This window comes from Cyrtonyx montezumae, unplaced genomic scaffold (assembly GCF_038088225.1).
Source record: "Cyrtonyx montezumae isolate F1298 unplaced genomic scaffold, pur_monq_1.0 scaffold_3, whole genome shotgun sequence".
In the NCBI taxonomy this organism is placed as follows: domain Eukaryota; kingdom Metazoa; phylum Chordata; class Aves; order Galliformes; family Odontophoridae; genus Cyrtonyx; species Cyrtonyx montezumae.
The window spans coordinates 110,694,378-110,720,646 of record NW_027072034.1 but is presented as its reverse complement, the minus strand read 5'-3'; the positions used below and the strand labels follow the sequence as shown (position 1 = coordinate 110,720,646).

General features: G+C 44.0%; 1 protein-coding gene across 1 annotated transcript; it reads left to right on the top strand.

Moving 5' to 3' along the window:
- The first annotated feature begins 2,255 nt into the window (after positions 1–2,255).
- On the top strand, positions 2,256–12,556 carry RBX1 (ring-box 1). Its single transcript, XM_065742986.1, has 5 exons — positions 2,256–2,391; positions 4,182–4,260; positions 9,924–9,994; positions 11,294–11,379; positions 12,391–12,556. Exons 1-5 carry the CDS (start codon positions 2,314–2,316, stop codon positions 12,401–12,403), a joined length of 327 nt encoding a protein of 108 aa, XP_065599058.1. The 5' UTR covers positions 2,256–2,313; the 3' UTR covers positions 12,404–12,556.
- The last annotated feature ends 13,713 nt before the right edge of the window (positions 12,557–26,269 follow it).

Genomic DNA, 26,269 nt, shown 5'->3' with positions numbered 1-26,269 from the left:
TCCTAACACTACCACGTCCACCGCTAAACCATGTCCCTAAGCACCACATCCACACATCTCTTAAATACCTCTGGGGATAAAAACTCCACTACTTCCCTGGGTAACCAGTACCAATGTGTTATCACTCCCTCCATGAAGAAATTCCTCCCGACATCTAGTCTAAACCTTCACTGATGCAATGTGAGCCCATTTCTTCACATCCTATCTCTTTTTACCTGAGGAAAAGCTGCTGCTGCTGTGCTTGGCGGTGCTGTCATCTGCACTGGGACTGTCCCATCACCTCTGGTCACCTTGAACATGTCTTCTGGCATGCCATGCCATCTGCATTCAGGATAAAAGCAATCACTTCCCACTCTGAAGGAGTTATCTTCTCCCCGGATTACAAATGCAGCCTGTGTCTCTGCTATCTCTCCAGGCTCTTAGCTCAGGTTAAAGCCTTCAAGCCCTCCCTCTTTCCCATGTCTTTTCCTTTTAGGATCGAGGTGCTCCCCAACCCCATTTTTTTAATCAGCCCAACATCTTCACTGTCATGCACTGGGACTCTTCCGTCCTGACCATATTTCCCTGTAGCAGCTGATGGCTGGATGGCCAGAGGCAGTTATTTGTTGAGCCTAGAACCAAACTTCCCGCTGCTCTTTTTCACGTGTGAGGAAAAGCTGTTTGCAGTAGGCTGGGCACAGTCATTAAGTAACATGGTTTTTGCAAGCACCTGGCAACCTGCAGGTTGGTTCTGAGTCATGACGGTTGTTATTTTATCTGCAAGTTATCAAGCAGCTTGAGGTGCAATACTACGAGAAACAAAGAGTAGCAATTAGTCACCATCCCATGAAATGCTGCAACTCGTTCCTCTCTCTGAATCTCATCTGTTCATCTTAACCAGATTATGGGGAGCAGGAGGCTTCATTTCTCTCCTGAGGTTTCAGTGATGGATTGAAAAAACAAATACTACATGGGAGCATAATGCAACCATCATCTAGAAAACACACATACAGGCAGATTGGGTTCATGCAGAAACTACCCATCATCTGGTCCAAGATATCTACGGGATGCATTGCTTTAATCTACCCCTCTGGCTCTGCTCTTTGAATTCAGGTTTACTTTGAGCGCTCTGGATCAGCTGGGGATGCTACAGGGCCTTGGAGAGAAGTTGTTCGCTTACTTCATGAACTCTGAGAAGTTTTGTGGCAATGTGGAAAGAAGGTAGATTAAGTACCACTTGTGGATGCTGTCTGTCTGGACACCCACAACAGCAAAGGCTGATAGAAATCCCAACTCAATCAAATCAATTACTCTGAAGAACTGAGAAGGTGACATGCAGGAAGTCAGCGACAAAAGTCATTCATAGATGCAAACTTGAGGCTTGTAAGCACTTAGCTAAGGTCTATCTCTTTCCCTGTGCTTTGCTCCTGGCAGACATGACCTTGCAGACCAGTCTGCTATCACCACTGAAGAATCACAGAATCATTAAGGTTGGAAAAGATGTCTACTATCTCCTAGTCCAACCATCGGCTCATCCCTACCATGCCCACTGACCATATCTTCAGTGCCACATCCACGTTTTTTTACAGGGCTGTAAAGGACAATGACCAAAACGAAAGACACTGCTTTTGGAAGGTAACTGCATCAGAATCACTAAGTATGTCACCTTTTTGGAACAGCTTTTAACATGGGGGAGAGGGGTTTTTCTCATTTTAATTGAGACTGAGCACACTAGCAGCTGTCACATCACCTGCCCATCGCTCTGCTTTCTCAGCTTGGCAGCCTCCTTATTTTTCCCTCATATCCATCCTTCAAAGCATCCCCAGTAATGTGGACCGGTGCTGCATTACTTCTGAGCCCCAAGCTCTCAAGCACAGAAATACACATTCCACCCTCCAGTTTGTTACCCTAGGTAGTGTTTTCTCACACAGAACCTCTCAGCAAGGCTTACGGCCTGCACTGCTCTATTCCTTTTGCTGCCAGCTCATAAAGAATGGCTTTACACCGCATAATAAATCCAGGCCGTACGATTGCTGCTGCACGGCCTTTTCCCACCGGCGCCCATCTCCCAAGGTAACACCAGCTGAGGCTGGAAGGCCCCGCACTGATGGAACAACCAGAGGCGGCCCCGCCCTGTGCGGCGCCTTTAAGAGCCCGAGCGCCCAGCCTCCCCCAGGCGCCGCGCTGCCGCCGTCCCCGCACCTGTTAGTGACGGAGAGGGTGGGGGAGGGGCGGAGCCTGGCGGGAGCCCCACCTCCGCCTTCCTCACGATTCCCTGAGCCCCTTTCCTCCGCGCATGCGCACAGAGCGGAACGGCCTATTCACGCATCCAAAATGGCGGCCGCGATGGATGTGGACACCCCCAGCGGCACTAACAGCGGCGCCGGCAAGAAACGCTTCGAAGTGAAGAAAGTGAGACCCGATGGCGTGGCGCGCTTTCCCGGCAGGTTCCAGCGGGAGGAGGGAGGTCGGGAACGGCCTGGTGGCTGCCAGCAGGTCGGGGCCGCTTCCCGCTCCCCTCATGGAGCCGGGCGCCCGCTTCCGCACCGGCGCTGACTTTTGAGGGGGTGGGGCTCGCGGAGGCTATTGGCGTATGTCCAGGCCAATGGGTGAGGCGGGTCTCCGCACTTTGAACGGAGGTTGGCCAATTAGGGGACGACGCCGCGCGGGCGGGAGGAGGGGGAGGGGCGGAGTTGGGGCGGGGCTAATTCTATCAGGGCCCCACCGCCCCGAGCCGAGAGCATCTCAGGCCGAGGGAGCGGGTTGGAGGGTTGCCGCTTTCTCCTCAGTGTTGTTCTCATCTTGTTAGATGAGAAGATCACTACTCACCCGTTTCTCAAAGCATCTAGTAATAGAGTTGGTACTAATTACGAAAAGTGAAGTGGTGCAAAAAAGACAGGGATCTCCTTGAAAGAGTCCAGCAAAGGGCTAAAAAAATGATAAGGGGTGTGGAACATCTCTCTTATGAGAAAAGGCTGAGAAACCTGGGTCTGTTCAGCCTTGCTTTCAAGTAGACTCAGAGGGGATCTGATCCTTGTCTATAAATATCTAAGGAGCAGGAGGCAAAGGGATGAGGCTGGACTCTTCTCAGCAGTGTGTGGCTTTGGCAGGGAGGCTGGACTTGATGATCTCTAGGAGGTCCCTTCCAACCCTACAATTCTGTGTGTGTACCACTTAGCAACACGTGGGACTTTCAGAATTTGGAGCTCAGAGGAAGCGATAGAAACACTGAGATGTAAATGGAATAAAGTAGATACACTGTCAGTAGAATCAGTCTGAAAAAGTGGAAAGGATATCCAGGCTATTTTACCTTCAATATTCCAAGCAATTCATGAGTTCTATCAATTTATAAAAGACCTAATTATGATGGGGTTTTTTTTTGTTTTTTTTTTGGGGGGGGGGGAGGAGGAATAAAAAAGTGCTGTGTTTTTCTGTGTAACTTGTGTCAAAGTCACAGAATCACAGAACTGTAGGGGTTGGAAGGGACCTCTAGAGATCATCTAGTCCAGCCCTCCTGCCAAAGCAGGCTCCTAGTCCGTTCTGAAGTCCTCATTCTGAATTGGTTTTCTAAAGTTGTCATGGAGTTTCCTAGCCAACCATTCTACTGAAGTAGCTTGAAACAGATATCCCACTTTTCTTTTATTCATATTTTTAAGTAAAGTCTTTGAAGGGTTTGTTTGGAAGCACTTTCACATTGTTTATTTTCTCAGTGGCGATGATTCAGGAGTCAGAGGGGGCAAAGTTAGAAGTGATTCTGGTTGTTGGCCCCAGCTACTTTGAGGGACGATTACTGGGAGAACTGCTGCAAACGATGGAAATTCCTCTTAACAAAATGACATTTGGACTGGCCCTTCTTCAAGGCACTGCCCTTTTCATCAGAACTGAGGGTGTGGCATGAGATGCATCCTTGCCACGAGATTATGAATAGAAATGCAGATGTTTGCATTTGTATGACAAAATAAAATAAAATAAAGAAGAGAGGTATCTGTTTCTGAAACTAGAAGGAAGGAGACATTGGGTGTGAGAGGTATGTGAGAAAGCTGTATGGTATAAGGTTACTGCAGAGCTGTAAGGTGCACATTTTTTAATATCCCAACTTTTCCACTTCAGAAGAAATGGGATCTTGAGGAATAACAAAGATTTCCATATGTTATAAACTGAATAAAATTTACGTTTTTATTTTTCCCCCTCCCTCTCTCTAGTGGAACGCAGTAGCTCTGTGGGCGTGGGACATCGTGGTTGATAACTGTGCCATTTGCAGAAACCATATTATGGATCTGTGTAAGTAAATGGTGGGGAGGGGTGCTTACAGTTCTGACATGTACATGAGGCACAGTTGAAATTTCCACTATTCAGGGTGCAATTCAGCAAATTTTCAGATCAGAACCAAATCTTTCAGTACCATTACTAAACTGTTTTTTATATAATGCTGAAGTCCTGTAATCTGTTCTTGTGACCTCTGTTATCATCCTGGTTTTCACTCACCCTTTTCTTGTAAAGAATAGAATCACCTGGCACCACAACTGCAGAAGAGATGATGCTGCTGAGTGCATTTTGAATGCAAAAAAAAAAAAAAAGACGTAATCAAAGTAATAATATAGAGCCTGTAGGAAGTGAAATTATTAGGGTTGGCAGGTATTATTTACAAAGAGAGGCATTAGATTGTAAGGGTGGGGATGCTGGAGTGGGTATCAGCTTCTTGATGGCAAGCATTAGGATGAAATCTTGTTGTGCCTTCTGTGTCTGACTGACTAGAAAAGGTTCAGACCACTGAATGTTTGACTCCTCATTCTGCAAAAGCTAGCTTGCCTAAATTAGGGTTATAGTATGGGGAGTTTTGTGGCTGCCTAGAGAATCAATTGGTTGTTTACGAAGAGAATAATCAAATCCTGAAGCCAACATGATGTTTTGCTAGTACTACTTCAATTTTTTTTTCCTGTATAATCTCAGCAGTCCAATTAACAAATATACTTACTATTTATGAAAGTAAAGCAATAGTAGGATTAAGAGGATTAAGTATAAAACATTCTGTTGTAAAATAAGTATCCATATAGAATGTCGCTGGCTTTAGTCCAATTGAGGATTGGTAATAAGCACGACCAATTATTTTTTCTCAAAACTTTGACAGTATATTGTTGGCACAGTAACTGTCCACGTTATTTCAGTGGTAAGAGAGAGAACACCTTTTAAGATACCCCAGATTGGAAGTTGCCTGTATTACTAAAACAGGAGGATTGTGGTACCTCAAAAAGCAAGACCTTCAGTAGCCGAGAAAGGCTAATCATGATTTCTTTGTGATAGCTTTGTTTCACTTTCTTTTCAGTAGCCCTTGAAAGTGCTGCTGCTGGTAACTGTGTCAGTGAGCCTATATGAAAACAGAAAAACTCAGGAAAAATAGAAAGCAAAAGCACACTGTGCCATACAGGGCTGAAACTAGTTTAATCAGGCTGACTTCTTTGCTTTGAGTCAGATGTATTTCTGTCTTGAGCCAGCTATTGCCTGTCCGTCCGTCACTTCACCCTTGATCATTAGAAAAGGAATGGAAGCAGTAAAGGCAAGCAGGTGAGAGGAGTGTTTGCGACGTGTGCTGAGGACCTTTGACACAGTGAAGAATCTCAAACCTGTACCATCCCAAAAACAGACAGTGACTACAACTTATTCTCTTAGGTTTCTGATTTGTATTTGTATATTTGTTTTCTTTTATTTGAGATATACAGCTGATGGGTAAATGACATTTTAAAGATTGATTAGAAGATAACTTACACTGATGGAATTTACAAGTATAATAAACAAATACATACAACCCTTCAATTTAAGATAATTAATCAAAACAAGTGCGATGCTGGTGTGTTTCACTCTGTGAATCTGCCTCAAAATTAATGCCACCTCTTATGGGAAACAAATGGAGTTCTATATATTTGTTGGCTTTGATTAATGGCAAATAGGAAGCAAGAGGATGAAGGGAAGAATTAGAGGAGCTGGAAGGAGCGTGGACAGAAGTTACTTTCCAGTAGTGAGTTTCCTTTGTCAGTTCTTTGTAAAATAAAATCAACATAAATAAAGAATCCTGACAGAATTGGGGTTGGGTGGGATTGAAAGGGTATGGGCATGTTAGGAAGAACATCAAAGGAAGCGAGCGTGGTTAACTTAGCTTTTGTTTTGTTTTGCTTTTTGAGTTGCTCAGGCATAACACCTTATTAGTTAGGGCATAACCAATGTTATCAAAAGCACAAACTGCAAATGATGGCCCAAAATTGACAGTATACAGAGTAGAAGCAGTATCTAAATGGGTGTTCTGAGTTCCAATGTTGGCTCTGGATTTACTTACTTCCTTGTTACAGATCATTAATGATGTTAAGCAACATCTTAATTAGATTTTCAAACATAAGATGTGAATTGATGGGAAATTGAGGAAAAATTACTAGCTTGTGCAGGGAAGAACAACACAGGATTCAGTTTGATAAAATGCAGGGTATGATTGTCTCTCTCTCCCAGTGATGAAGAGAAACCTTAAAAAGGCAAACATTAAAACAGTGATTAGTAACACCAGCCATGCTAATGGAAGATTGTTAACATTATGAAGTCAAGCACCCAAAAGTTAGGATATAACAACATTAAGGTTTCCTGTAGTCCTGCTAATGCACATACATTACGATTCAGTTGCTAATAATAAGGACAAAGGATTCCCCTGGCCCTCGGTGTGGCTCATCTTCAGCACATAGAAGGGATGAGTAGATTTTCAGTGGGTTTTGATCTCTTCTGAAAGGAACCAAGGTGTGTTTAGATTTTCTTTGTGCATTGTCCTTGATTTCTTCCAAGGTTTACTCTATGGTGCAATCATTGCAATGTAGCAAGTTTGGGGAATGTTAAGAAACACTGTGAATAGTATAGTGGGTTATCTTCTCTGTGGAATGTAATACTGTAGTACTGTACGTACTTTGAACTGTATGAAATGTGCTGTTGAAATAGTGGTCTCTTTCTTTGATAGTAAGATGGAAAGAATCAGATGTGATATTCTAGTTTCACAAAGGTAGTCTAATTGGCTAGAATCCAAAGAAAAGTCTCAGAATGATTTGCAGGTTGGCTTTTTGAGAAGAGCAGAAGAGCAGAACTAAGTATATGAGGTTTGCTAAGTCATGTATATATAGTTTGCTTAAGTCATAAGTAGGAGTGGACAATGATAGCTGTGCACAAATATTTTGAGAGTGTGATACTCAGAGGAAATACTGAGTGTCATATGAAGGGGCTTTCAGTAGGAGTCATATGACAATACAATGGAAAGATCCTAGGGTAAATATTCAGATAATTCTTAAACTGAGAAAATGGCAAGGAGAAAGTTCTGAAAATCCTCTGAAGTTTGAAAAACCAAGAGCTCATTCTACATTATGTAGAATGTACTTTAGGTTTCCTAGCGTGGCTATCTGTTTTTTTCTGTCTCTGGTGTAATACAGTGCGTGTTGTTAGCCAAGGTATGTACATTTTGTTCTGTTCTTCCCAATAACTCAATATCTTCAGGGCATAACTGTGTATAACTGTTCAGCAGTGTGTAAAGAGAAAGGGGAACCCCTACAGTGGTTACCCTTGCTTAAGCAGAAGCCATTTTGAAGAGCTCTGTCATAAAATTCACTGGTGCAGTGGGCCGTGACTTCAGCTGTATCTCCTAGAGTTGAAATGCTTCCACTGCCTCGTTCTCATTTATTTACAGGTAGTTTGGGTTTCAGCTGTATCTGTCTGCTCTCACTCTATCAAAAAGTGAGAGAAGCAGAAGAGTAGTTCAGCATTCCTCCAGGTACTCTCTGTCTCTTGCCACCTCTTTTGGGGCAGCAGCCAGTAAATAGCTCATCTTTCTTCTGTAGCCAGAATCATCAGCTTACATTTTTCTGAGAGTTTGCTCGTTATTGTTGCATAGGGGATATGTTGCCCCTTTTTGAAATTAGGCAACTGGGAGACCGGAAGGTGTTTCAGCTTTGGGAATGCCTGCTTTTGGCAGCTGAAGATAGTAGTGTGAGCAGTAGCATCTGGCCAGTTTGATGAGGGAGTTAAATCTGGATGTCACGTTGGGAGGACCTTACATCACTGCAAGAGAACTCCTCCTCAGCTGTTTGTGCATAAGATCATCTGTTCTTTTAGGCTTTGGGGTCTTTCATCTTTTAAATTATACTGACTGGTCAGCAAATAATGCTGACCAATGTGGAAAGAGGTGAAGAAACAAAATAAGTATATTGTGTAGTGCATTATTTTCCTGGCTTTCACAGATATCCTGAGTTAAAGTTTGTGTAACAGTTGACTTTGCTTGCTCTTTCTCCCTCTACTCATCTTCTCACTATTTTCCCATTATCGTACAGACTTGTGGCAAATCTTTCAAATTAAAATTATATGCCCTAGGATACTTTATGATACCACAAGTCTATACTATGATAACAGTAAGATTGTTGTAGCAATACTGAGCAGCAAATTTTAATAAATGCACGCTTCACCAAAATGATTGAAGCTCTTCAAGGTTCTTGAGCATCTTCCCTTTTCTTAATCAGATTTAGTTCTGTTGCTACATGCATTGAAGACTTAAGGAATTCAGACATCAGACTCTTCAGTTGTATTGGATTTTGTTCTCTTCTCTGGGCTGGCCAAAGACTGTGCTTTGGACTTCTTGCTTTTGTACGTCATATATTGTTGTAAAACATGTAATACAGGTTCATTCAAATGGTGCAGAACAGTTGTTGCTACTGAGTTTCTTTATACCTTCACCTGATTTCGAAAGATTTCCTGTGACTGGATTAACCAGTCTCCTTTACATCTCATGAAAAATATTCTTTTCTTTTATTTTGTTCACCTCCATATCTGAAAGAGTGTGGAAAGTGGAGAAAAGGATATGACAGGAAAAAGCCCAGCTAAATGTGTGGGCTTATTTTATTAATCCTTCATTTGTGAACCAGACAGAGAAGTGGAATTTCTTCAGACCTTTTCTTTGCCAGGTAAATAGATCAGCAAAAAAATAAATCAACAAACCCATGTATCAAATTCTAAGCTGATCATCTATCAGCATGTCTTCTTAAACCATTTGGGCTTGGCCTTTAGAAGAAGTATCCTTTAGCAGGAAGCTAGATTACTCTATTGGTCACATAGGTTTGTGCTGCTGACTGAAGAAGTTGGAAATGTCTTTTTATTTTCCTGAAGTGTTGTCTTGAGCTGGAGCAGAAGTGAATTAGTTGGGCTCCGAAATGGAGAATCCAAACATTGTTGGATTTATTTTCCTAGAGCTTTTATTCCTTCCTCTTCATGCTCTTAGGCATGCCAGCTGACACAAAACCTAAAACCCAGCACAGAACCATAAATAATCTTTGGGATCATCCTGCGTACCAAGCTCTCAGGTGTAAGAAGTTCAAAATATCAATTTAAAACTTACTTTTTCTCCTATGTATTTTTAGGGTGTACTTACCTGTCACAAGGCTATAGGAAGGAGAGAGGAAAGCCTCATTGTTACGTGAGGTAATTAATTTGTAAATATAACTGTCTGACAAGACAATTTCTGTTTAGAGAAACTGGGGTAAAAAATTTAAGTGAACTTTTCTTCAAGGCTGTGCTATGGCAACAGTTTGTCAGGATGGATGCATTAAAACACAAGAGAACAAATGGAAAATATTTATCCTTAAAATCTGGAGAACAGACACATGTCACTGATAGCTAACCACTCTTGCTGTCTGGAACTTTGGAACACTAACCATCTAGAGGAAGAAGGACAGTAGGATGAAATATATTTTAATCTGATACTTTTAGAAAAGCAGTACACATGAAACCAATGTCTCTTGACACTTTCTGATGTAATAAATGCAACAAAACAAAGAGTTTCCCCCACCTCAGCTTGTTATAATGAAGAAATGTATCAGTTAGTATTGCATGTACATCCTTTACTTATGCATATGTATGTTTAATCTTTGTTTTAACAGGCATAGAATGTCAAGCAAACCAAGCATCAGCTACGTCTGAAGAGTGCACGGTTGCATGGGGTGTCTGCAATGTAAGGGAAACTCTGATTGCTGAGTATATGTGCAGTGATGTTACCCTCCTTTTCATGGTCAGGGATGAAGATTATTCTATGAAATATTTCAGATAATCTACCAGGAAAAAAACCGAAACAATACACTGTTTGAATTACATCTGTTTGGTAGCACGTGTAAAGGAGAGAGAAAAATAACTGAGGAGTGGAAGGTAGAGAAGTATATGTGAAAGGGAAGGGAGGAAGATATGCCATTGCCTGTATATTTTGGAAGCATAATAGATATTTAATTTTGAGCAGGATTTTCCTGATCAAGATTCTGCCTCAAAGCTATGCTTCTTTATCTGTCCCCAGATAATAGGATTACCTGGATGGCAGCATGCTTGATTTGTCCTTATGCAGGCTGATTCAAGGAGTCCATGGGAGTAGCTAGGTGGTTTGCTTTCCCTTCCTAAGGAAGATGAAATCAGCTGTAGTGTATAATCTCCACTTGTTCTCCATTTGTTGCCATATATGCACTCCTTTACGCATGGTCCTTCTGGCATGTGAGCACAAACTTGCATACATCTGAGCTAGCCTGGACCTGATCTGGAAAGACCTCATTTTCCATAAGGGAATAGTAACAACCTGTTCCTTCACCCCATCCTCACTATACTGTGGGATCAAGTTACAGAGAGGTAACAGTGGAGTAAGACTGTAAATGTTGCAGTTCTGTCTGTGAAAGAGAAGAGTGGTGGCTTTTTTGCCACGTGAGAATATCTAAGTGTCAAAATGAAGGTTTCTTTGTGCAAGAGATAGCACAAGTGGAAGCTTGTTTTTAAGTAGCTGTTCAGAGCATGGAAGAAAATGCCTGTACTAACCACATAATAGAGATTTCTACTATTTTGCAAGTCCATTTTTATTCAAGCATTAGCTAGTCCAAAAGATTGGCAGAAAGCCTCAGCATATATACATACGTGCAGTCCTTGCTACTCGCTGTGAAATCTTCTTTGTTGTCCTTCTGATTATGCTTCTTATCAGCATCTGCTCTGCCAATTTTAGCAGTTGCTAAACTCTGCATTCTCTCCTTCATCAGAAGTCAGTTGCTTGCCACTGCGTGTGCTGTGGAACTGGCACCCTGCTGCCATTTCCCTCACGCTCCATTCCTCTCTGAAAATGTGGATCAGTTCCTTGGTGTTTGCCAATGAGCTGCACCATCAGTCCTCCCTGTCTTTGCAAACACTTGCTCTGTTCTTACCGTGCTGCTTTATACGGTCATTTTTACATTGAGAAATGTTTGCGTGTTCTGAAGTGTGATGTGATTTGGACTTTCTCTTCCAGCATGCTTTCCACTTCCACTGCATCTCTCGCTGGCTCAAAACTCGCCAAGTATGCCCACTGGACAACAGGGAATGGGAGTTCCAAAAGTAGGTATCCTGTGCAGATTTCAGGATGAAAAATACTGCTGTCTTTCTGCTGATAGAAGTGAATGATGTCAGATATGGGAACACACTCACATTTGTAGTCTCACATAGTTGCTGTTGGGAAAGGGTTTCTTTTTCTCCACCTCGCTGTTTGATCTCACTTCCCTTAATAACCTGGTGCAAAGTGAGCTCTGAAGGAAGCCCAGGTAGTTGTGGTGGATGTGGAAGTTGTTAAGAGGTACTGGCTTCTATTGACATTCTCTCTAAGGATAGTGGGGAGAAAAATGGAATTAAATAAAAGTGGAGCCTTGAGTGAAGTCTGTACTGCCCTGCAAGCTGTTTGGGTTTAGAAAATGACCTGATTTATACTTTACCACGTACATACTAATTTTATAATAAAGACATTATAAATTTTAATTTATAATTAACTAATTACTTTATTACGTAAATAATAAATACGGCCCTTGCTTCATTCTGGGCAGTTTATCCCTTAGTCTTTTCTTAACTGTGAATTCACTCTTTTTTTTTCTTTCCTCCTTTTTTAAAGCATATTAATTCTAACCAGCATTTTGATGTTAAGATGTTTTAGTGAACACCTAATGAAAACTGAGCCCTTGCTGCCTGGTTAGTGACTGATGTTGCATGAGCAGCATTATGAGAAATGAGGACATGAATGAATATATTCTAAAGAGCACTCAATGATACATTTGGGGATGTCACAGGCTTTGGCCTCAGTTGCACTCGGCATATGTTAAGTGGGATTCAGGGCAAAAGATGAGGATACCAAGGACCTCTCGCTTACAAAATCCTGGAGTCTCCCAGCTAACTAGTATCCAGATAGACTTTCTGGGGAAGTGAAGCTTGGAGGATTTCCTTAGGCTTTCATAGCATAGCATTTCACCTTCATGTGGTTTACGTGCAGATTGGTTTGTGATGGGATGAGATGAAGTCTGTCCAAACTGGTGCTAATATTAAACATATTTTTTAAGCATTAATGTGTTCTTGTGTTTGCAGGTATGGACACTAGAGAGATGGTCCCTGTACTTCAGATGTTGTCAGCCTCCATTGTTTGTGTCAGTACGGATTTGTCTTAGCATCTTGACAAATCAGTAGTGTATACATTCTGCTTTAATTTTGTCCTCTCGTGTACTATGGAATAAAATCTTGCTGGAGCTCCCCATCTAAGTTTTTGTCTTTCTTTCATGAGCGGTAAGTCGGTAAATGAGAATTATCTGTAGGCTGGAGACTTAAACCAGGCCGTTCTTAAGCCAGACAGCTCTTGTCACTGTGCCCAGGCTTTGGGTGCAGGTTTGGCCTGACTCCTATGTGACAGAACCACACCTCTGGCTCACCGAGGTCATCATTAAGCTTCTCTGTGGAGTGCAATGGACACAGGACACGGCCCCAGCTAGGTGCAATTTATGCAGGTAGCATTTCATGTGGACATGCTTTCTTGGAGCTCAGTTGAAATAATGATTTGTACAGTTAGTGGTCAATGTCATTATTAGAAACTACTCTCTGTCACTTCTGCTCTTTAGTTTGACTAAACCAGCTCCCCTACAGAGGAAAATTTCATTACCTGTTCACAGTTCCATGCATTTAGCTTTGCAGACATTAACTAAATGTTAGATTTTATCAGTGGTCATAAAACACTTCCATGTGTCAGGTGAAAGCACGCTTGGGAAATTCACCTGCAAGATTGACTGCAGAGCTACAAATGAGCAGTGTACGAACAAATTCACCCTGTGCTGGCTTTCTGCTGCTATTTTCTCAGTTCAAGCCTACCCATCGTTCTTCCGGGCCAGATGTTGTTACTCTGAAAACTGCACTGCATTTCATTTGGTACCTGCTGTGCTGAATGGTATCCTTAATGTGTCAGAGTTTGGTCCCTATGTTGAGAGCCTCAGCAGATGCCGGGGACTTGAACAAGGTCAGAGCAGTTCTTCCTGTTACTGAAGGCTATGGTGCTTCATGGCAGCAGTGGTAGATCCAGTAAAATCCTTGCATTAATGTTCATGACATTACCTTTCCATCAACACATTTTTCCTAGTCGTTGAGGGTGGGAGATGTGATAGCTGGCATTAAATGGTAATGTAGAATAGGGGTACAGAATAAAAATGGTCACAGCCAGGTTAAATGCCATTCCCCCTCTGAATGCCCTGTGCATCTGCCTGAATGCCAGATGTCTCTTGTGACAGGCCATTTTGTTTAGCGTTGGGTTTTTCAGGACCTGGAACCCAGATGCTCGCTGATCAGGAAATTTACTTCCTCAAGATCTTTGTTTTGGGTCCAGTCACATCATCCAGGTTTGTCTGCCTTTAGCACTGCCCTGAGGGTATTTTTTTGGCTGGAGACAGAAACCATGAGCACAGGCATTTCCCTCTGATTTGTGGCTTTTCAGCTGCTGTCAGTCAAATCATCTTTGCTGCTGCTTCCCCTAGAGCAAAGGCCTGGCTTTGTCTCTGTGGCAACCCAAGGCACAGAATGTGTCTGCACGGTTTCCAGCAGTGGCATGAAGTGAAATTAAGAGGGATCTATTATATCCAAATAGAGCAGGAGGCAATTGTGGCATTTCCACTGTCTCCTGTGGGAATCTGGGGCAGGGGTAGATCTGTGGCTGCTTTGGGTGGCTCTGTGCACGTAGCTCACATGGGAGAGCCTTGAGAGCTGCTCCAGCTGCACTGTGATACGGAACGCCAAGCGTGTAAGCAGCAGTACGGCTTGGAGAAGAAACCTCAAATGCATTTTGACATTTGAATGCAATTAACAACAGCCGATTCCAAAAAGGAACTATCCAGACATGGATGCACATCAGCACCTGCTCTCTTGCTGGATTTTACCCACTCCCAGACCTGTAGCAGCATGGAGTTTGCCCATTCACAACTATGAGTGTGTTAGCAGTGTAGGTATCACAACTCAAACGGGACTGCAGTGCTGCCTGGCCATGGCCTCTCTGGACTTTCTGCTCATTGGAACGTGTGTTTTCAGTCGATGTGCCATGGGTGGGTGACCAGATCATTTAGCACATTGGTGGTGCCCTTGAGAACACATCCTCTTCTGGCTGTGCCTTTCTTGGTTATTCTTGTCTCTTTTTTGTCTTGCTCTGCTGGGTCTTGAGTGGGTGCTGATGGACGTTAAGGGAGGGTTTCTCCAGAGCATAGCCTGCTCAGTGTCCTTTTCATCCCCACTTCCTCTTCCATGTCCTGAAAGACATGAGCTACAGCACAAAGCAAAACAGGCATTCATCTCTGTCTGTGTGTTGAGGGAGGTGGCATTACCTTGGAGCTTTCTCTCCGTCCCGGTCATATTAGATACATCAGAATGAATCATGTTGACATTTTATACACAAAACATTATGATTTTTCAATACAAAACATGGTGTTACTCTTGATGTTTGCATACCTCCCCTGCCTGAATTCCAGCATTGCAGCTTTTTTGATGGTGTTTGTTCACCACAACCCAGCTTGCAGCTGCAGCCCTTTCTGCAAAAGACAAGTTCAGTTTTGTGCCATTCCAGCACGTAAGTCACTGCATTTCTCACACACACACACACAGAAACGCCCTTCCCTTGTGTTGGGCTTTAGGGATGAGCCCTGGACCCCCTCTGCTACATGGCAGGCAAATGGTACCCACCTCCCTGCCAGCCCCCAGCTCAGTGTGGAATGAGGAGCAAAGGGACACTGCACCCTTCTCCAGGCAGTTTGGGAACACAGAGGAGGAGGTTTTTGACAGACTTCATGGTGTTTGTGCAAGAGATCTTTGAAAGGGCTGAGGACAATGTGAATCCCAACCTGATGGGCCAGGGCCCACTCTAAAACTTGATACTGACACCCAGAGGTACTGATAGAGAAGAATCGAGTCCACCCATATTCTGCTCCCAAATTTAGGAGCATTCCCCTCAAAAATTGCTTTTACCATCACTGCAACCACAGTGCTCATGCAACATCTCTGCTCTGGGCTGCCACCACCTCCAGCATCTCACCCCACGGCCGGTCCCATTCAGAGCTGGAGGCCTCCAGCGGGGAGGATGAGAGAGGAACACAGCAAATGTCCAACATCCCACGCAGCAGCAGCAGCAGCATTTGTGCTGGAAACCAACATCTGAGCTGCAACCGCTCCTCGTTTTGAAGCTGTTTCCTCAGCCCAGTGCTGTAGGTCGCGCTGGTGGAGCAGAGCCACGGGTGATGACAGCAGCCTCTTTATATCCAGAGCTGCTGCCGCTGATGAACCATCGACTGAAGCACCAAAAGCAGCTCCTGCAAAATCATGTGGCCTCATTTTCTTTCTCCTCTCCCATTTGTTTCTCCCAGGGTCAGCATGCAATTTTGGGCTCACTCCCTAGGGATGATGTGCAGGATGCAGTCTGTAGGATCCGCAATGCTCCTCCAAATTTGGCATATAAAGCTGATACTCCTGGACAAAGAGAGTGACCTCTGCCCATCTCCTTTCTGCTGCCTAGAAATCACATTAGTGTATATCAAAGCCCCAAGCTGTCAGCACTACCTAGATGTAAATACTGTAATTATCCTAAGTAAAATTAACAGTTTGTCAGACTTCCTGTGTTGAACCTTTTTATTACAGTTTTTTTTAGTTGTTGTTTGTTTGTTTTCTTTTCTTTTTTCAGCTTTTTTTTTTTTCCATCACAGATTTGATTTGCTGCAGTCTTTATAGACACTGGGTAATAAATCTTCAAGTTCCAAACACTACCTGACATCGTGAGCAGCTCACTGACTGCCTCTCAGAGGTTTGTTTTGCAGAAGGGAAGCCCCACTGGTGCAATCTGCTTGGGCATGGTGCCCCAGCTTACAGATGGAGGGTGAAAAAGAGGGGCTGTGTTCCCCTTACAAGAATCACAGACTTCACAGACTGGTTTGGTTGGGAGGGACCTCAAAGCCCACCTAGTTCCAGCCTGTGCCATGGGCAGAGCTGCCACCCAGCAGCTCAGGCTGCCCAGGTCCCCATCCAACCTGGCCTTGAATATCCAGGGATGGGGCAGCACAGCTTCTTGGGGCTGGATGGGGCCTCAGGAATGAATCTTTCCCGATGCACACCTCTGTCCTTTGATAGGAAGCAAGCAGTGTTACTGCAATTTTCCCTGCAGGGCCTGGAGCTGCAGGTTGGTCTTGTGTTTTCCTTTCCTTCCCTCTCAGCCTGCTCCATGCGTTTCCAGCAGCTCCTCTCCTCCTGAAGGTGATTCAGAAAATGAAACATGACAAAACAAAACTCATCCTAATAGCCTGCCTCGGATGAGATGAACTAGGGATATAGCTCTGTTATTACCATGAGCTGGAACACAAAGCTATGTTCTTCATTAGCAGGAATGACAACAAAATAACAACCCATAATGTTGTCAAGGACAGAGCCAGAACTAAAATACTGCATCCAAAATAGAAGAAAAGCTGGAATAAATTCCTTGACAGAGTCCTAAAATATTTGTTTTCTTGAACAAAACAGTCTCAGACAGCTACAACAGTTTGTGAGAGGCTCCTTGAGAAGGGCAGCGTTAGGCTGCCTCTGACTGCAGAGAGCAGGACTGCTGCCTCCCACATCCCAGGAGATGCCACCAGACAGAGCCGGGCAGCACTGGACCCTGATATTTTCCTGATGTGTGAGTGCTTAAAAGCTGGAGGCTGAGCAAGGATGGAGTTGAAACTACCAACTAAGGATGCTTTACACTGTGAGGAGACCACAAATCTGGAACTACGACTGTTCCTGAGCTTGCATTTTCATTCCTGACCACTGTAAAAGCTGAGCTGAGCAGCTGCAAGTGGAGTAAGGTAAGAGTAGGGCTGATTTCCTTATTGCAAGGCTATTGTAATTGAGTTGTTTTTTTGTTCTGCGCAGGCTCTCAGTACAGTTTCTAAAGCCTTTTCTCTGTCCCTCTGTACTCAGCTCTGATGAGACCACACCTTGAGTGCTGTGTTCAGTTCAGGGCCCCTCTCTACATGGAAGCCCTGGAGTGTGTCCAGAGAAGGGCAGCGGAGCTGTGAGGGGTCTGCAGCACAAGTCTGATGGAACTGGGGTTGTTCAGGCTGGAGAGAAGGAGCTCAGGGGAGACCCCGTTGCTTTCTACAACGACCTGAAAGGAGGTTGTGGTGAGATGGAGTCAGGCTCTTCTCCCAGGTAACAGTGATAGGATGAGAGGGAATGGCCTCAAGTTGCACCAGGGGAGGTTCAGGTTGGATATGAGGAACAATTTCTTCATGGAAAGAGCAGTGCTGCACTGGGACAGGCTGCCCAGGGAGGTGGTGAGGTCACCATGGCTGCAGGTGTTCAACAGAACAGTAGATGCTTCACTGAGGGATGTGGTCCAGAGTGATCACAGGCATGGGCTAATGGTTGGACTTGATGATCTTAGTGGTCTTTCCAACCTTAATGATTCCATGATTCTACAATAATTCACAACTTCTTTCAAGGAGATGGCATTCCCCAGCTGGATGTGTAGCGGATCCTCCAAGGTGGGTGTGCAGGTGTCACCTTCTCTATAGAGGAAATTCCACAAGGAAGTACAAAACATGAGGACAGAAATGAGAAAGAAATCTGCTTATCTCAGAAAGAGGAGCTGAGTATTTATCTGCTCATAACAACATGATGTCCTTTGATTTTGTTCCAAATTTTCCATCTAGGGCTGTCTTTACATCTTAAAAATAAAATCCTAGAAGATTGGAAAAGTCCACTAAGATCATCTAGTCCAACCATCAGCCCACCTAGTACAGCCAACTGTCCCTAAATCCCCTACGAACAGACCTGAAAGCATTTACTATACCTCCAACATCTAAAACATCTTGTTCTTCCTCAGTCCAGCAGGAAAATCTTTTAAAGCAGCCCTTCACACAGCCTCCAACAAAAGAAGCCCCCCATTACAATGGATTATTTCCATCATTTGTTTCTCCCCACACTTCTGCTTTGGGTCCAGCTGCAGTATGACCCAGGCAGAGGTCATTGCCTGAAGAAGACAAGATAATGGACACATACCAGAATGGATGTTCCTTATTTAATCCAAAGCATGTCTGCACATTGAGTGGTGACCAAAGGAGCAGCAGGAATGGAAACAGGCAACAAGGCCTTGCTCTGCCTTGTTCAAAATACTGTGCATGGCAAGGTGAGCTAAAATCTCACAACACCCATGCTTTCTTGTTCTGACTCTGTAGTCTCTTCTTTCGGTTGGCTTTCCCATGGAAGAGACATGAACAAACCCAGCAGCACAAGCTTAGAGACGGTTACTCAGAGCCCACTGTGCTCTGGAGGGAACTGCAGTGCAAGCATTTCTGTTATTTGTGGTGAACACACAATCAGTTGGTGTTAATGTGTGTTTGGTTTGCTTCCTAATGTTGATGATAAAGAGAAAAATCAGTCTTCGGTGACTACATATTAGAAAGAGGTGATAAGGCAGGGAACAATTCTACACAGAGTCACAGTGAAACCAAAAGCAATTCATCTGTGACTTCCCATCCAGAGCTGCATCCTAGGCAGCCCCTTCCCTTGATGGCATAACTGTGTCAGTGGAATAACTTCAACTTAGAGCAGATCAGAGCCTGGACTTACCAGTTCTTGGGGCCATGTGGGAAGAACTCCAGGGAAAGCCATCACAGTGGCAGGCAATTTTCAGCTCTGAGGAAGGCTAAAAAGACAGCAAACAGTTAGCAAAGTCCAGATTGCTCATTTTGCCATCAGTAAGCGTGCCTTCTTGCACAGGAGGGTTTCCCTACTGTCCCTTGGGCATTCACAACCCTTGTACCCTGCTGGTATTGAAGTGTCTCTGTAATGAAGGAACTCTTTGGATCCTGCTGCTTTAAATTACTCACTTCCTCTTATTATCTTCTTCTTTTTTTTTTATTCTTCCTTGCGCAAGTGAAAGTACTTCAGCTGCTCTTGCAAGATCAGCTGTGCCTACTCTTTCCTCAGGACAGACAGACAGTGTTAGGACCAGGAGGCGACAAAGGGTTTTACTACCAGCACAAACACAAAGCACTTTGCACAGCCGTGTGCCCTATAATACAAATATTAAGACAACAAAACTGTTCAGAGTTTGGCATTTCAGCAGCCAACACCGATTACTCCTGGTCTGGATGCCCTCCCACCACCACTGCTACATCCTCTCCTATTGTCCTACGATGGCATCAGCAGCAGAGGTAACACAGAGTCACGAGGGCTCTGCTCTTCCCATGGCACAATGTTCTGAGCCTGTCTGGGGCCCTGGAACAGAGCCAAGGGTTTATCAGATGGCAGCAGCCCGGTAGGATGAACAATCGCTGCGTGGAATCATAGAATCATTGAGGTTGGAAGAGACCACTAAGATCATCCAGTCTGAGCATTGACCTATCACAGATAGCCTGGTGGGCCTATGGAGGGTCTCCAGGCTTTCTAGGGGAGTTCTGGGTTACCCTTAACCTGCGCCATTTTGTGATAGCAGTATCTGCTGCTGTGGAAAACTGCTGTTTTTGAGGCACGGAGGTATTCAAAGACCCTAAAAGCTACAAATTCAAGTAATATGGGCCATGGAGACAGCCCCGCTTAGAACAGCATCAAAACAAGGACCACTGGGTTGCTGTGAGGTGAGCTTGAGAGACAGCTGAAAACCCCAGTGAGTTCAGCAAGCTGTTCACATGCTCTTCACTCTGGGTTTAAGATATCCACGTGGCCAAAATATTTACTCAAGAACTGGATTGCAGCATCCCCACTTTGTCCTGATCCCAAAAGTGACACCAGAAAAGGGCACTTGGTAGCAAACAATCATTACTGAGGTCTCCCAACAGCAGCCATCTGCAAGCCAGCTTATTTCCCTGCTTCATAGGTGTGAATGGGAGATCTGCTCTTCTCCTGCACAGCACCCACTGCCCCCCCTCAGATGGATTTGTGTCACACCCATGATACCCATATCTACCATGGGGCCAATCCCACCCACAGCTATTGCTGTTCACTCCTGAGAGTCTTGCTAGTTATGCCTCGGACCAATTACACAGTGTTTTGAACTGGTCCAGCAAATGAGAAGTTAGCAGTTTGAGATGGTTCTGAAACAAAGAAGGGTGAGCAAAAGATGGTAGTTTTTATAGTTGGAAAATGGTTTTTTGGAAGGTGAAACAAAGAAAAAAGATCAACAATGTGATAATTTATTGTTTTGTCCTGAATACAACTGCTGTTCTTTCAATTCCTTCACATGAAAATGAAGTGTAAATTTGAATTTTTAAATTGACACGTTTTATCTGTATTGGAGAACAAGATCACTGGGTGTGGTGGTACTTAGAGTATGAGATCCTGGACATAAAAGGAGGCTGTAGTGAGGTGGACATCGGCCTCTTCTCCCATTTAACAGCAACAGGACAAGAAGTGTTGGCCTCAGGTTGCACCAGGAGGTTCAGGTTATTATTATTATTCTCTGAAAGAGCGGTGCTGCAGTGGCACAGGCTGCACAGGGAGGTGGTGGGGTCACCGTCGCTGGAGATGTTCCAGGACCGTGTGGATGTGGCACTGAGGACACAGTCAGTGGGCATGGTGGGGATGGACTTCAGGTTGGGCCAGGTGATCTTAGAGGTCTTTTCCATCCTCAATGATTCTGTGATTCTATGATTTCTATGACTTCTGCACTTCTCACATTTACAGCTCTTCAGATGCCACAGACCTCTGAGAACTCACAAAACTCTAGGTTCACTCAGAACTTTGTTCCTCACAAAGGCTACGCTAAAAAAAGGAAAAATGAAAATGGGGCTCAGAGCTCTGCTGAATGGCTCTCTTTGGGATAAAAATTCATCTAATCTTCCAGGCATTTATTTTTTGAGAGCAATGCTGCATTTCAACTTATTCTTTTTCCCAAAGAGCCCCAGTGTTGGTCCCTACATAGGCTCCAGCCTCCGGGCAGAGGAGCAGGATGGTGGTGAGTGGAACCCAGTGGCAGAGCAGTGGCCTGGAAGGTTTTATTTTTTTCTCCTGGATGCTGAATGAAGCAGCCCTTTTGTGAACAGCCACTGTTTACATTCTTCCAAACAAAAGTTGGGATTTCCTCTGATGCCAGCAGCCTTGTCACCGATGTGTACAGCCAGCCAGATGCTCGGAAAAGATTTTTAATAGCATCTGAACCAATGTGAGCATGCTTAGTGCTTGCATGCTCTATGCTTGCAGCAACAGCCTCCTGAAAGCCAAAGCCACCAGGATGGGTGGAGACTCCTCATTACTGCTGAGCTCTCCTGTGTACAGAAGCCAAGCACCCAGCACTGCTCTCTTCAGACCTTGGGCCAGGGGCTGTTTGCATATCTTCAAAGAATCTGCTGACATCTCTGGACTCAGATAAGCCCTTAATGTGTGGGGTGAGATCTTTTCCACAGGGATTGAGGACACCAGGTTCCCAACATTTTTATTTTGACCATAAAATGGACAGGTTTCTTGAAACCTGCTGCTGAAGTGCCTAGGAAGCCATTTGCCTCTTAAGCAGTTTTAAGAATTTCTTTCCATCCCTGAAGACCAAATCTGAGGGCACTGTGTCCTGCTCTGCCAATAAACATATTGTGGGGTCTCTTTCTCTGGAGATATTCAAAACCCACCTGAATGCTTTCCTGTGCAACCTAATGTAGGGAACCTATTTCAGCAGGGTGTTGGAGCAGATGATCCCAGAGGTCCCTTCCAGCCCCTACAATTCTGTGCCACGGGCTGTGAAGCACCAATGCAATTTAGCACAACCTGTATCCATCCCAAGGGACAAAGTGAAGATTTTTCTCTCTCTTTCTCAACTCTGTGCTCTGAGGTACACAGTGACAGTGACACAAACTTGATGCAACATTGACAAAAACTCTCCTGGAATCATTAAAAAAATAAATGAAATGAAATGAACATCACCAAAGACCACAAAGGTTTCTGAGAGTTTCTCTTTGCAGTGCTTTGCTTCCTTCCCTCTTGCATCTAAAACCATCCAGTAGCAATTTGACTTAAAATCATTAAAAACATCAAAGTGCATGAATTGTTTCAAATGGAAATAGGTGGACAACAACCCGATGGTAAAGCTGCATGCAGTCACCATAGCGACAGGGCTTCTGAAAGGATGCAGAGAGCATTGCCAGCATCCATGGCATGTGAAGGAGCACAAGCGGCCCAAAATGGGGGCTGGGACAGACAAGGCCTTGATCATTAAAGACTTGGAGCATCTCCTGTACAAGGAAAGGCTGAGAGTCTTAGGACTGTTCAGTCAGGAGAAGAGAAGGCTGAGAGAGGATCTCATCACTTAAACATCTAAAGTGCAGGAGCCAAGTCAATGGGGCCAGATTCATTTCAGTGATGTGCAGCATAGGATAAGAGGAGAAACTGCAACACAAGAACTTCCACTGTAGCACAAGGAAGAACTTCTTCACTGTCAGACTGATGGAGCACTGGAACAGGCTGCCCAGAGAGGTTGTGGAGTCTCCTTCTCTGGAGATATCCAAGACCAGTCTAGGAGCCTGGTCTTTGTGACCTGCTGTAGGTACCTGCTTTAGCAGGGGGTTGGACTCAATGATCTCTACAGGTCCCTTCCAAACCTGCAATTCTGAGATTCTGTGAGCTCTTTGTTGCCCTCCCCACCAAAAGATGAACTGGAGAGACCAGGTAACTGCAGGTCCCTGGTCATCTAGACATCTCTAGAGAGATGTGGCTGCAGCAGAGCTGCAAATCGTCCAGGCTGGGGAAGAGACCCCATCACCAAATTGGGTCTTTGCCAACATGAATTTCTCCTTGAGTGAGGACAGAAGAACTTTAAAAAAATATACTTAAATATGAGCAGAGGCTGGGATAAAGCAGCTTGGCATGGTTGAACACCATGGAGGCATTCAAGGCCAGTTTGGATGGATCTCTGTGCAGACTGACCTGGTGGGTGGGAGCCTTGCCCGCAGCAGGCTTTGAGGTCCCTTCTAATTCAAACCATTCTGTGGTTTTATGATAAAAAAAATAACAAAAAAACTTTGGACTCCCCTGCATTCATCACAGGGCACAGAGGACTTCATCTCACTCCATAAGAAGTGACCCCAGAGAAGTATTGCTTTGCTACTCAACAAAGAGCAAATACTATTGATAAATAATGTTGATAAAGTCAGAGTGCTTAATACTCCTTCTATTACTGATCTTCAGTGGAGGTATCGCTGCCAAGAAGGCAGTTAACAAAGAGTGTGAGATGGAAGCCCAGAGTAAAGAATTGGCTAGAGGGCACCTGGATGAGCAAAAACTTTCTTAGATTCACTGTGCATATGTGGAGTCCACACTATAGGATAGACACGGACCTACTGGTGCACATCTAGAAGAGAGACACAAAATTGATCTCAGGGATGAAAAAAACAGCCTTGAGGACAGACAGTGAGCTGGGGCTGTTCAGCCTGGAGAAGAGAAGGCTCTGGGGAGACCTGAGAACAGCCTTTCAGTGTCTGAAGGGAGGGCTGCAAAAAAAGAAAGGGACAGACACTTCAGCAAGGTGAAGGGAAATAGTTTCAAACTAAAAGAAGTGAGATTTAGACTGGATATAAGGAAAAAGGTTTCCATGATAAGGATTGTGAGGCATTGGCACAGGTTGCCCAGAGAGGTGGTGGATGCACCATCCCTGGAAACACCCAAGGTCAGGCTGGAGGGGCTCTGAGCACTTGATGGAGCTGTAGGTGTCCCTGTTTATTGAAGGGGAGTTGGACCAGATTATCTTTAAAGGTCCCTTTCAATTCAAGGAATTATAGCATTCTACAATTCTGTGAATTTCACCTAGCAAAGATGGATAGCATCTCAAGTTATCTTATGGTGGTTAATTTGGGGAATTTGTGGCAGACATATCAGAGCATCCAAAGATTAAAAAAAGGGCAAAGGAATTCCTCTCCACAGAAAAAGGAAGAAAAGAGGAGCCAAGAGAATTGCAGGCCAGTCAGCTCAACCTCAACTCTCAGAAAAAAAAAAAAGTTCTGGAACAAATAATCTGCTCATTTGCAAATTTCTAGGAGATAGCAATAAGAGAAGCAGGCAGCTTGGGTTTGTCAAAGTGATCCCTCCCAGCCCAACTGAACTGCCTTCCAAAAGAGAAGAGCAGGCTCCCTGGATGAAGGAGAAGCTTTAGATGTGGCACACCTCAGCAGCAGTAAGGCTTCCATGCGGTCTCAAGTGATTCTCCCCTACACCAGGCAGGCAAACTCATTGAACAAAACGAGGGGGCAAAACTGCAATATTTCAGTCTGTAGCAGTGGTTCACAATCAGCATGCAAGGGTGAACTGGGTGAGGATCAGTCAGGTCCAGCCCAGGTGCATGACCATGCACTGGTTTCATATAAATCAGCTGCTTGCTGGAAGAAAGATGACATTTGTTAAATCTGCAGATGACACAAAGCTGTGTCAGGCTGCAAGTAACACAGATAACTGTCTGGAAAATAATATAAAAGAGGTTTTATATTATAAAATAAGACATTCAAGTTCCAGGTGTGGTTACTAATAACATCTTATAAAGACTGAATATACATATAGATGAAATCAGTGTAAATCCTTATAACTACGTATCACCCTAAATCAGGAAATTGCTTTCTACTAGAGCACTGTGGAGAGCTCACCTTCTGATTTGTGCTGTCTCTGCAGGAGGGGAACCAAGACATCTTTTATTTTACATTTTCATTTTTTATTTTGAAGGACTCCATTTTGCCTCAGGTACGCTATAACTCACATTTGTGACAAAGAAACATGAATAAGCCTTTGCTGTATTACCCACAAGCCTGAAGCCTCCATCAGATGGGAATTCAAAGACATTCTGAACTTTGTACTGGCTGTTGTGGCAAAAAAAAAACAAAAAAAAAAACAACCATACACAGAGCAGACCAGGGCTGATCCTGAGAAAGCTTTATAGCTCAAACGCAAGTGATCACAACTTTTAATTAAACACACAGGCTGACCTTCATAGAAACTATACCTATTCAGATGATAACAACATGGAAGGGACAGCTCTTGGTATCATGCTTTCTTCAAAATAACACCACCAGAACTATGCCTCTATCTTGAACTGAGTAACCCATGCAGGAAGACAAATTGGACTTGAGAAAAGGTTCTCACTGTGGTGCACCAGACTGCTCAGGGAGCACGTCAGATGCCATGATGAGCACCCAGAAGAAGACTCCAGTGCTGCACTCCACATAACAAAGTTGAAAAAGAAGTTTTAGGTATAAGGAAGAAGCACTGAAGGAAAGTTACTGTGAAGATACCTATCACCTTACTTCACAAAACAGAGTTAACGCAAGGTTACTGCAGCTTGGCAAAGAATCCAAGCAGGAGTGGAGGCCACATCTCCCAAAGACCTACACCCTTTCACAACATACATTTTTCATTGGTGGAGTCAGTGCATCTGCTGGAAAGCTCACTGGAGTTTCAGCCTAGAAGGAGTCACTCTCACCCTCAAAGCCTCCCTAGAAGTAATATCTTCAGTGGCACCTTCAGAATTCACTTGGTTAGACTGATATATAATTTAATGGCCAGATCATTTGAAACTATTGATTTACATATTCAATCTCAATTATGATCTTGGTGTGATCACCTCATTGGTCTGCTGTCAATTAGCTTAGTAAAACTAATTAATTAATTTAGCAATACCCTTGCTCAGGTGTGCCCCCATTTGCTGACTTCTATTAATTAAATCTGCAAGGAATATGCAAAGCAGGTTTACCCAGCTGAATAGAGGTCACAAACAAGAGTATAGGAGTAAATCTGGGTAGGGGCCATGCAGGCAAATCAGCTCTGCATTAACCTGGTCAATAACCAACGCACCCTGCAAATGAAGCCATCCCTCAGAAGTGTTGGTCACTCAAAGACCACCCATCGCATGAACAGTATGAATCACAGAATCATAAAAACATTAAGGTTGGAAAAGACTTTGAAAATCACCTAGTCCAGCCATCAACCCATCCCCGCCATATCCACTAATCAT